The sequence below is a fragment of the Mastigoproctus giganteus genome, chromosome 13 (assembly GCF_048544385.1).
Source record: "Mastigoproctus giganteus isolate SK-2022 chromosome 13, ASM4854438v1, whole genome shotgun sequence".
Lineage (NCBI taxonomy): Eukaryota > Metazoa > Arthropoda > Arachnida > Uropygi > Thelyphonidae > Mastigoproctus > Mastigoproctus giganteus.
In genome coordinates, this window is record NC_143587.1 from 7,525,075 (window position 1) to 7,537,561 (window position 12,487).

At 36.9% G+C, this 12,487-nt stretch overlaps 1 protein-coding gene across 2 annotated transcripts in view; it reads right to left on the bottom strand.

Annotated features, from left to right (window-relative positions):
* elgi (E3 ubiquitin-protein ligase NRDP1 elgi) overlaps positions 1-12,487 on the bottom strand; it is a 37,829-nt gene that overhangs the window by 24,623 nt on the left and 719 nt on the right. For both annotated transcript variants that reach the window (XM_090387191.1, XM_090387190.1), the window contains exons 2-3: positions 2,531-2,628; positions 1,712-2,011 (exon numbers count right to left, since the gene is read on the bottom strand). In XM_090387191.1, the coding sequence (XP_090243317.1) occupies positions 1,712-2,011; positions 2,531-2,620 (390 nt within the window). In that variant the 5' untranslated portion in view covers positions 2,621-2,628. The remainder of the gene's footprint in view (positions 1-1,711; positions 2,012-2,530; positions 2,629-12,487) is intronic.

A 12,487-nucleotide genomic window follows, 5' to 3' on the forward strand; every position in this document is an offset into this window, starting at 1 on the left:
GCTATTTTCTCAATTGGTTTCTGTTTTTTAAGATTTGCCCCAAATAAAGGTGCCCCGATTAACCGGAATCCACTGTATATATTTTTTATTTATATATTTTTATTTTAACACCACGGGAAATCCTTTTTTTTTCTCCTCTGTAGGAATCTGGCCCATCTTTTGCCAACATCAGGTGGGCCAGAGTCTCAAATTGAGACAGTGCGAGCTCCATTGGGACTGGCCCATCTTCCCGTGGTGTGGACAAGTACTCAGAATCATCTGTCCAGGTAATTCATGCTTCTGAGTAGCCAGAAGCATCAGTTACCTGGACTGATACTTCAGACACAACAACAGAACACAGACATAATACACTACTTATTTCTGGCCCTTTTACAGTGGTACTGTTCTTCACAGAGATATGAGGCAGAGATGAACTGACGTTCCAGGTGCCACCCATTACAAAAGCACATATCCACATGTATAAGGTGATGGTCAGGCCACACCTTGAGTACTGTACACAGGTCTAGAGGTCTCATTTTAAGAAGGATGTAGAGCTGTTGGAATGAGTACAGAGAAGGGCAACAAGATTAGCGATTGGAACGAAGGCTTAAGTTTTGCAGATTACAGTGTCTGGAGATTAGGCACCTGTGAGATGACCTGATTGAGATGTATAAAGTCTTCACCAGTGAGGAAAACTACTGTTACTTATTCTCAGTGGATATCACCACCCAGACTGCATCATTTGAAAGCTTGTTGGCTTTTCTTCGGTGGGTGGACAGATACCCTGGTGTTGCAATAGTGTAACTTCACAATATGAGAGATGCCATCTCTCATATTGTGAAGTTATACTTCATAACTGGGTTGTCACTTACACCAAATTAATTGGGCCTTTTTCATTCTTTGCGTGAGGAGGGGCTTCTTAGGACAACAGGCTACAAGTCCATTTTTAAAGAGGTGTCTTCTGACTGTTACTACACTTCCTACCACTCTGTGCTTCAAAACGCAGTCATGTTTTGGCATAGACTCGTTTGCATCTGGTTCCTTTTTTCCTATCAGCAGAACCAGTATTCTTAAGTTTGGAAAGAAATCTACTCGCTGTCGACTGATTATAAGACACTGTATAAGAAACATGACAGGAAGAACATCCTTGCTCATGTAAAGCAACAATAGCACTCTTTCTTCGTGGCATCAACTGCATGTAACTCACCATCCTGACACGAGCAAGAAATGACTGCAACTCTTGTGGAGCGTGCTTACATAGCTGAAAGTAACAGCTGATGCAATATTACATCATCACCTACATGTGTCAATCTTATCTGATGCAATCTGTAAGAAATATTGCCACATACCTAAGTTATTCAGACAACAATTACAATTTTCAGTGGTGATGCACTTTCTTTGAACACCAGTGTATATTAACACAGAATCACATTAGATATCTAAATGATATTTAGCTACTAGATTAATTTATTAACTTAATTTCTTTTTTTTTTTAAATGCAGAATACAATCTAAAACTTTCTGAAGTCTCCTATTTTAAACATAGCTGATTCTAATCACCTAGGAACTCTTAATCTCTGTCATTCTGAGATATAATCAAGACTAATTTACAAACCTATTCAACAATAAAATTGTTTAAACATAATACTATTATTAATTAAAAAACTGCTTAATCAGTATTGAATAAAAACACGTTTCTATACAGAAAAAGACTGTTCAATATAAATAGATACCTTCAGTTCATCTTTAGGTATTACAAGCCCACAACCTTGCTCACATGGCACTGGTCTCTTAGGATTGTGTTCACATTCCTCTCTATGAGCAGATAGTCTATCTAGCTTAACAACAGCTGTGCAACCAAAAGTTGAATTATCACATGAAATCTGTAATCGTGACAACAAGTTACGTAGGATACGGGGCACAGGTTTCAAGTCTGCCGAAGTAATTGACTGACGGTCTACTGGACATGACGGTTGACGAGAAAGCCATTCCTGAATACATTCTCTACAGAAGGCATGTTCACACTGAGGAGCCTAGAATGAAAACTTTCATACTAATTACTAATATATTAAGACATATCACACACACACTCACTCACTCACTCACACACACACACACACACACACACACACACACACACACACACACACACACACACACACACACACACACACAGTTTTATATTAAAAGAAATATTTTGCCAATTAGTGGTCTCAATCTTGCTTTAATGAGGTAGCCTCTCAAATTTTTTTCATTTTGAGACATAATTAAAGTAATGATTTTTGCAAAAGGACAGTGTTTTTACACAACAACTCACTTTTCTAAATTAAATTTTATGTAATGATTTGCTTTCCAATAACTATCAGATTCAAATGCTAAGAGTTGCTGGTGTAAATTTTACAGACTTGAGAGAGAGAGAGAGAGAGAGAGAGAGAGAGAGAGAGAGAGAGAGAGAGAGAGAGAGAGAGAGAGAGAGAGAGAGAGAGAGAAGAATTTGCAGATGAAATTAAGACAGATAGATAGTTAAAATTTGTCCTTTCCCATCTGCTTACCTGTAATGGTTCTTCCAGAACACCAGAACAAATAGGACAGATTAGCTCTTCATCCACCTCTCCTTGGAAGCGCCCAATATCATATCCCATAGCGAGATCTTCATTAAAAGTGGAATAAATGATAAAAAAAAAAAGCATTAAGAAATCAAACTGCATTCTTTAAAAGAGGAATAAATGAGGAAAAGCAGGTTAATATAAGTTATAAATTCAAAATTAAATAAATTCTTTTTTTTATACTCTACTACAACTCAGAGAGAGAAGAAAAGAAGAACATTAAAGCTTAGTGACAAACTTGATATAATCCAAACTATTGCATTAGGTTGCCTGGAAATTTAATTCATATACCCATATGTGCATTGTGCCTATAAATTGCGTCTGACCTCTGGTCGATTTGCCTGTTTTGCTGGATGAAAAAACTCCAGTTTCTGGGGGGAAAACCTTGATATCCAATTTATACGACATTGCAGCTAATTTATACGATATGTATCGTAAAAGCTCAGGAATGCAAGATACACGTACCGAACAAAAAATGTATAACGAACAACATCTTGGAACAGAACTGGTTTGTAAACCAAGAGTTGCCTGTATATTATTATTATTAGACATGGATGTAAACTTGTTAGCATAAGACATATTAATGCTGCATAACCAGCGCATAGTGTTATAATTGCATTTAAGTAGATTACTTAAATGCAACAATCTCAGAGTGTAACAGTCTCAATTAAATTGAATTGGAATGGAAATCATGCCTCAGACCACAGCAGCAAAGCAAAGGGCTCAAAGTAGCAGGAGTGGCGTGCCTCAGGGGTGGAACAACAGCCCTCTGAATCATGGCCTTATGAAATGCACTACTTGTTTGATGTTTGTAGATCTATCTGGAATGGGATATGATATAGCTACTGGTCCCACAGGAGGTAGCTATTGTCAGTGACATTTATACTTGCATGTACACCAATTCCGGGAGCACAAAAAATAAATCTGATGAATTTAGAGTGCTGGTCAAGTCATCAATTGGACATTGTGAAGATATCAGATGATATTACTCAGATTATAAGGAATGCAAAATTTGAATATGGAGAGTATAATGTATACAGAGAGGCTGCTGATCTCAGATGTGGGGGGGGGGAGAGAAAGGGTTATGCTCTTAGTTACAAAGCGCACAAAATCTAAGGTAGTGCTTCCAGTTGACATGAGTAAAAGGTTGAGTAAAAGTGTGCTATTGTAAATTCTATACAATGGGAACAACATATATTAGAAACAATAAATCCTAAATGGGAAAAATCAAGGAAACAATCATAAAAGCTACAAGGCTTTTCATACCAACTAAGATATACTGTTCAAGGCTTAGAAAAATGGATGTCATATGAACTATTGAGAAAAGTGGAAGAGAAAACAAATGTATGAGTTGCATACAAATTATCATGTGCTATAGGAGCTAATTGTAAATATAAACTAGTCTACAATCAAGTCACAAAAGACGTTAGGCAATCCAAACCAGATTACAAGAAGTCTCTGGAGAATTCTTCAGAATACCAAGGAAAGTAACAAAGACCTCTTTATTTACATGAACAGTAGAAGGAAGGGGTTGAATCGCATTGCTCCACTTGATTTCAATGTTTAACTGCTGATGAACACACTTAGGTTGCTAAGTGTGTTCATCAGCACACACATCTATAAACTAGTCTACAATCAAGTCACAAAAGACATTAAGCAAGCCAAACCAGATTACAAGAAGTCGCTTTTTTGCATCTACATTCAAACACGAGGAATTTTTTAGGGATAAGGATGCCAAAATGTATCAAATTCTAAAAGGGAGGTAATTGATTTTGCGACTTGTTTAGATTAAACAAGACAAAGAGAAATTGTTTAATTTAAACATAAAAAAACGGTACCAAGTGTGGATGCGATCTATACAATTATATTAAGGGAGAAAGCAAATCCCTTTGCCATAATTATAAGAGCATCTCTGGATTCAAGGGAGGGTTCTGTGGACTAGAGATGTGGGAATGTATCTCAAAATACACAAAGGGGAATCAAAGGGTGACATGAGTAATTATAGACCTGTAGCTTAACTTTTGTTACAGGAAAAATAATGGAGTCACTGTTTAAAGAAATAATGTAGGACCATCTGGACAGAAATGCAGCTATGCTGCAATCAGTATGGATATATTAAGGGGTGACCTTGTCTGACCAATATAATTGGTTGCTCGGTTTCTTTAACAAAGGAACTGGGTGCAAAAAATAATTCTGATATCATATATTTGGACTTAAGGATTTTGATACTGTTGCACATATGAGACTGCTGTTCAAATTGGAGCCGTGTGGCATTAAGGGAAAGTTTCTGCTAGGGATGGCTCAGTGGAAGAAGACAGTTTTTATCAATGGACACTGCTCTTCTTGGACTAATTTTTTCAGTGGAGTTCCTCAGGGTTCGGTTGTTGTTTGTTTGGTTTTTAGGAGCATTAGCAACTAAGGCCATATTGCTCCGGGAATATGCGGTGGTCATTCCCTTGACCTTTCCGCATCCTCCGTATTTGGTGGTGACGTCAGGGTTCGGTGCTGGGCCCATTGTTGTTTCTGTATTTATTACTGAAACTGATGAAGATATATCAGGCTTAATGTCTAAGTTTGCAGATGATAAGTAGGAATTCCATTGTATAAGGTCAGGCCACACCTTGAGTATTTGTATACAATTCAGTTCTGCAATCACTGTCTGGACACCAGGCACCTGCGAGGTGATGTGTTGAGGCATAAGGTTTTGAATGGGTTAAGAAAACTTAATGCTGCTTCCTCTTGCTCAGACTACATACATGAGGGGGCATACACAACAAGAAAGGATGGTTACAGAATTGATGAGGAAGCTTTCCTTTAACTAGCAGGTGGACTGCTGGAACAAACTTCCATCTGATACTGTGGACGTGGATAACTTGAATAAATTCAAGGAAGAACTAGACAAAGAACTGTAGGAGGTGATAGATAGGTGAAATGGGAAGTTTTTTTTTTTTTGGCTGATGCTGTATAAGCTTACTTTCTTGCACCATTTGCCACTACTAATACTAAGATCTGGAACAATTTCAGCAGCTGATTTTCCTCAATCTGGAATAATAAAAAAAAAAAAGTTCATACGAACAAGTCCAATTATGAATAATTAGTTATTTACAGACTCTCAGCAAATCACCACTGTAAATCACATTTGTAATAACTCTTATGCACACGCAATCTTGATTGAACATAGCCTGTTAAAACAAAGGCAATGTGTAGAGCAGTCATATACAGTCTCATTCCATTTGTTACTTTAATTGTCATTCAAACATATACAGCTATCCATTTGACTTCTGACATTCCCTTGTTGCTTCCTTTAAATTCACTAAAAACTCCAACTTGGTATGCAGGCAAGTGAACCCCAGGCATATCCCAGAATAGCTGTGTATGTGGGAGGGGATTGAAGAACTAGCAACATTAAATTAACTTCAACAAATGAAATTAATCATCAAAACAATTAATTGACAAGAGAGTGATATCAAAGTGACTGCCGAACAAATACTGGAAAAGATATCTGCCTAGTTAAAAATTCTACTTATCAGAAACTCTACACCTGCTACCTGCATAGCAAGTTTGGTTTCCTAGTGATTATAAAAATTATTCATTTCATCAACACATAATTTGTAAACTGTGAAGAAATTAACTACATTTCTTATCTCACCTTATGCTAATACTGACAACATATTCAAACAGATTCTAAAACAAAAAATAACCTCTTTCACTAATGAATAAAATATATTCGAACAATGCATGCTTAACATAAATTTAAAAAAAAAAAAAAAAAACTTGGATACACTTAGTGCAGATAATAACCATGCAAAACAAAATAAGAGCTGTAGTAATTTTTTTAAAGAAAGAGAGGCTGAACATATACAGCTACCCTATAGTAGCTGCTTGACATTAATCACAGTTTTTATAGGAAACAATTCTTTATAATTTCCATATCCCTATGCTCAGGTTTGTAAGTTTCGCCTCATTGTGAAATCGGTTTTCACATGTAAAGAATAATGCAAGGTAATCATACAAGTCATCAGCTACTTTATCAATGATTTTCCTGAATCCATTACATAAGAAGCTAGTCTAATTTTTCCTGTTCTCTGTGTATCCTCCTCTATATATGTGTAAAACTTTTTGTCTCCCTCTTATCTTTGCTCTGTTAGCCTGTGATTCAGCCAGAGTTAGTCAATGATAAAATGCAGAGGAATGTCTTACAAAAATAAAGTAAATGTAATTATTATTTTTTTTTTTTGTACTACTTTACACCACTGTATACTTGATCTGATTTTGGTTTTTTTTAATGGCACACTGGCAACCAGGGCCATAATGTACCAAGTCAAGCACTGTACATATTACTAGCAGTTTGAAACTTGTGACATATAACCAAAAGTAGAAAAATTATTTTTTCCTTCTATTATTACTATAAATAACACTTAATATATAATAAATAAACTTAGAATTCATATTTTACTGAGACCATCTGTAATAGTGTAAATGCAAATACAAGCAGCATTCAAATCCAGCAGACTAATCACAAGAAACTACATTGCATTTTTATAAACATCAATTAATTTAAAAACAAAATTTAAATATGTATCTACCTATTTTAGAATCCATTATATTCTGCTCTTTCACACTCTGGCAGACTAAAAAGTAATGATGAAAACACTAGCTCACACTTTTAGATTATCCAATGTTTATTATTTTTCCAGTTTGTGAAATATGTTAGCATAATTTATTATGTCATGTCAACACACAAGTACTTATCACATCAGAGATTATTTTATTACTCATTTGACAAAAATCTGATAAGTGAATCAGAGATGGTTTTTTTTTTTTTTTTTTTCTGAGATTCAAACTTTGGTGGTGTGTATTGGGAAGTCAGTTCTCTTTAAATAAAACTGATTTTTAAAATGAAATGCCCGAATTAAGGAAACTCTATATCAGTGTTGGCATTTAGACATAAAAAACCAATTTTATTTTTGGCAGTACACAACTTCTATTACTGTGAGTATTTATAAAAAATAAAAATTTTATTTTTATTTATAAAAATAAAAAAATGGGGCTAAAATACCTTGTACAACTATTTCCAGCTATATGAATCTACTGATAGTTTCAGATATGAATTATGCAAAATTAATGAAATAAGAAAAAGGAACCATGCTCAAATTTTATATATTTTTTAATTTATAATTAGTGTGATTCCAAGTCTGGACAAGTTTGAAAATAAAATTCCAGTGAAGCAGAACTAATGGAGCATGACACAAGAAGCATTGTAAGTTCATAAAGTATAAAAGCTGCAGCATCCCTAAAGCCTTCACTTTTAGAAGGCCTTACCAACATGTCACATACACACTGAAATAGGAAAAAAAAAAAAAAAAAAAAAATGCCCGTTTCCTCAGTTTTGGTATGTCATTAGAAGTAACTAACCATTTCTTTTCTTTTGGCTATTTGTAACGAACTCAGCACTTGAGCTTACACTTCTGCAACAGACAGCCAGCCCAGCAGCATTCCCAATGGCAAAAGTGCTGATCCTAGAGCAGGGGTCAGAAAAATGGCAGCTCGTGAGCCGCATGCAGCTCTTTGAACATGTGGAGTGTAAGGCTAAAATGCCTTAAAACTGAAATTGAGGATTTGGAAAGGCAAAAGGCTGCCCTTACATGTCACATACACACTGAAATAGGAAAAAAAAAATGCCCGTTTCCTCAGTTTTGGTATGTCATTAGAAGTAACTAACCATTTCTTTTCTTTTGGCTATTTGTAAAGAACTCAACACTTGAGCTTACACTTCTGCATCAGACTGCCAGCCCAGCAGCATTCCCAATGGCAAAAGTTCTGATCCTAGAGCAGGGGTCAGAAAAATGGCGGCTCGTGAGCCGCATGCAGCTCTTTGAATATGTGGAGTGTAAGGCTAAAATGCCTTAAAAGTGAAATTGAGGATTTGGAAAGGCAAAAGGCTGACCTTACAATTCTACACAAATGTACGGTGATAGATGAGTTGACAAAGCAAGGCCAAATTGTGCTCGATGCATGAAGTAGCTTACTGGACAAGTATATAAATTTGAAAATATTTGCATTTGGCCTTCTGTTTTTTGTTCAATGTATTTCTCCGGGCAAATATTTTCAAACATGAACTATATTAAAAATAAATCAAGAAACCATCTGAACAATACGAGTCTCTTGGCATGTTTAAAGATGAAAATTATGACATACTTGACTGATGGCGAGAGACTCACTCAGGTTCAGCAGCAAAAGTCACTAATTCGTACCTAATTCTATGTTTGTTACTTTTTTTTTTTTTCAGTATTAAAAAATAATATTTCAAAAAAACTTCTGCCTGCCCCCTCCCCCCAGGTTGAGCTGAGGTGCGGCTCTTCATATATTGGGCTTGGCAAACCCAGGGTCCTGAGCTGGATATCATCATTCTTCTCTTTCTTGGTGATGCCTTCTACTTGTGGAAGTTTGTATTTAGGTAGCAGGTAGTTGGTTGTTGGGACAGACTTCCATCTTTTGTTGTGGAAATTGATAGCCTAAATAAATTTAAGGCTGAGCTGGACAAGCATTTGGAACAAATGGAGTGGTGAAATGGGAGCGTTTTTTTTTTTTTTTTTTTTTTGTTTTGGCTGATGCTGCATAAGTTTGCTTTCTTGCATCATATGCCTCTACTAATTCTAATGCTAATACTAGCACTACTGGAAGAAGAGCAAGTTCAGAAAACATCCATAAACTTAGCCAGAATTCACCCCAGTGGCTCAAATGTGGTGAGTATGGGCTTGGCAAACCCAGGGTCCTGAGCTGGATGTCATCATTCTTCTCTTTCTTGCTTTCTTGGTGATTCCCTTCTACTTCTAACTCTCTCTCTCTCTCTCTCTCAGGGTAAGACGGGAATTTTTTTTTTCTTTTGGCTGGTGCAGCACAAGCCTCAGGCTTCCTTGCACCATAAGGCTAATAATAATAATAATAATAATAATAATTACTTTCTCTCTCACACACACACACACACACACACACACACACACACACACACACACACACACACACACACACAGGGGGTAACTCTGGAATTTTTTTTTTTTTTTTTTGGCTGGTGCAGCATAAGTCTCAGGCTTCCTTGTACCATATGGCTAATATTAATAATAATATTTTATTTTTTTTTTTTTTCATTAGATCAAAAATGGCTCTTCACTCAAAAAAGGTTGCCAACCTCTGTCCTAGAGGAATTAGCTATTGTTAGTGGCTCTAGAGGGACACAGACTAATAGTTAGTCAGCTGTACCAGAGGTGAAACTAATCTCTGCACTGCTTCTAATGGAGCATGCAGCAGCCTGAGAAGAAAGGAGCAAGTTAGCATTAGTTGATTTCTATAAGCTTGCTTTCTTGCATATGATGCAAGAAAGCAAGCTTATAGAGCATCAGCCAAATAAAAAAAAAACTTCCTATTTCATCCATCTGGTCACCCCAAATGTTTGTCTAGTTCAGCCTTGTAGCTCTTGAAATCCCCAGCCCTGCTGCTCATTACAATAGAAGCAATGCAAGAATTGCTTTTGCCTCTGCCTACTTTTAATCTTTTAATCTGAATCTCCCCCCCCCCAAGCTATCAGTTTTCCAACCCACCTAACACTGCCTCAATAGCAATAGCATCAGCAAATATTCTTGGACCCTTTCTATTTAAGTGTATCCCATCCCTGTAGAAGCAGTCTCTCCTGTTAGAAAGCACAGACGACGCTTAAAAAAATTCTACCCCATGAGCCTTGCACAATCTCTCCAGGGCTGAATTGATTGACAAGGCTCTCACATATACTCTCTCCTATCGTGTCTAGACAGAATTGCAGCCACTTTCAAATTCAACCTTAGCTCGCGACTTTTTTTCAACGTTGACCAGTACTTGTTAATTAAATCTGCATATCTCTTAAGATCATTAGTGCTAACAATATCGCCTTTTGTGCCATTCAAAGTTGATATCTGCTCTACGTCATAAACTTTTGCCCCTGGCAGACATGCCCTGGTCCTGTTCCACCTATCCTTTTTAAAAACAAAGCTGCTGTGAGATCTTTCTGGGACAACCAAATATATAGTCTTTTTTAGGGTCTTCTTCTAGTTTTCTGCCTTCAGGCAGGTTCAGGGCTCCACTGATACCATGATTCTCTATCTTGTACACGCCTTTTAATACCTACATAATTTCCTCTTCCCATCCAATCCATCATTCCAATTCTTCTTCACCCTACACCTGCCTTCCCACACATTTTCCCCTCAATAACTTTCCTCGACATGCTTTCTATAAATAGTGTTCTATAAAATTTTTTATGGTAACTAAGCACAAAAAACAGGCAAACACATACTTGCTTGTACACTAACACACAGTGCACAGAACGTATTGAAGTAATTTGAAGTAGTAGTAGTAGTAATGGCATGTGATGCAAGAAAGCAAGTGCATGAGCTTATGCACCATCAGTCAAAAAAAAAAAAAAAAAAAAATCACACCATTCCCTCTAAATGCCTGTTCAGTTCCTCCTAAAATTTATTTAACCTATCAACTTCCAACAACGACAGATGGATTTTGTTCCAGCAATTAGCCACCCACTGGCTAAAGGCAAATTTCCGCACATCTATTCTACATCTGTCTTTTCTTAATTTGAATTTATGCCCACTTAGGTTCGTAATCTGAACAAGTGGAAGTATCCCATCAGAATTCAACGTGCTCGACCCATTCAAGGCCTAATACACCTCAATCAGATCACCATGCAGGTGCCTAGTCTGCAGCCACTGCAATTTGCAGAACTTAAGCCTCTCTTCGTAAGAGGATCCCTTCATTCCCCTCCCCAATCTTGTTGCCCTTCTCTGTAAGCTTGCTTTCTTGCATATGATGCAAGAAAGCAAGCTTATAGAGCATCAGCCAAATAAAAAAAAAAACCTCCTATTTCATCCTATGTTCAAGCAAATCTACATCCTTCCTGAAATGAGGACTCCAGACCTGTACGCAGTACTCAAGGCGTGGCCTGACCATTGCCTTATACACAGGGACAATCACCTCCTTTTCCCTGCTAGCAAAATTCCTATATATCATTGACAAAACCCCATGACCTGCCCTGGCAGCCTGTCTGCATTGCTCAGAAAACTTCATATCTGACTCCACAATTACTCCCAGGTCTTTTTCATTTTCTACCACCTTAAGGGTAGTACCACACAGTTGGTATGTTTCTCTGGGGTTACTTCTACCCATATGCAGTACTTTGCATTTGTCAAGGTTAAACTTCAGTTGCCACTTCTTAGCCCATCTGCCCAAATTTTCTAGATCCTGTTGCAGTAGCACACTGCCATTACTGTTATTAACAACCCTGTCAACCTTTGTATCATCTGCAAACTTCTACACTAAGCCTGATATACCTTTATCAATATCATTGATAAATATACAAAACAGCAGTGGACCCAACACCGAACCCTGTGGGACTCCACTAATAACATTAGTCCACAAAGAGCAGCACCCATTGATTACCACCCTCTGTCTTCTCCCACTCAACCATCCTTTTATCCATTGTAGCAACTTATCCTTAATACCATTCTGCTCCAATTTGTACAATAGTCTTCCATGCACAACAGTGTCAAAAGCTTTCTTGAAATCCAAATATATGATATCAGAATTATTTTTTGCATCCAGTTCCTTTGTAACCACATCCTACTACAATAACTAGGACTGGCTTTAAATAATTATGTACTACCACCTTCTCTCACCTTTAGGTTTCATTGTGTGGCTATGGAAAAATTGAGATTTAATCTCAATTTTTCCAATGAGATTTTATCTCCGCTTTTAGCAGCGATAAAATTATTATTATTATTTACATGGTACAAGGAAGCCTGAGGCTTATGCTGCACCAGACAAAAAAATATTCCAGAGTTACCCTGAGAGAGAGGCAAAAGTAGA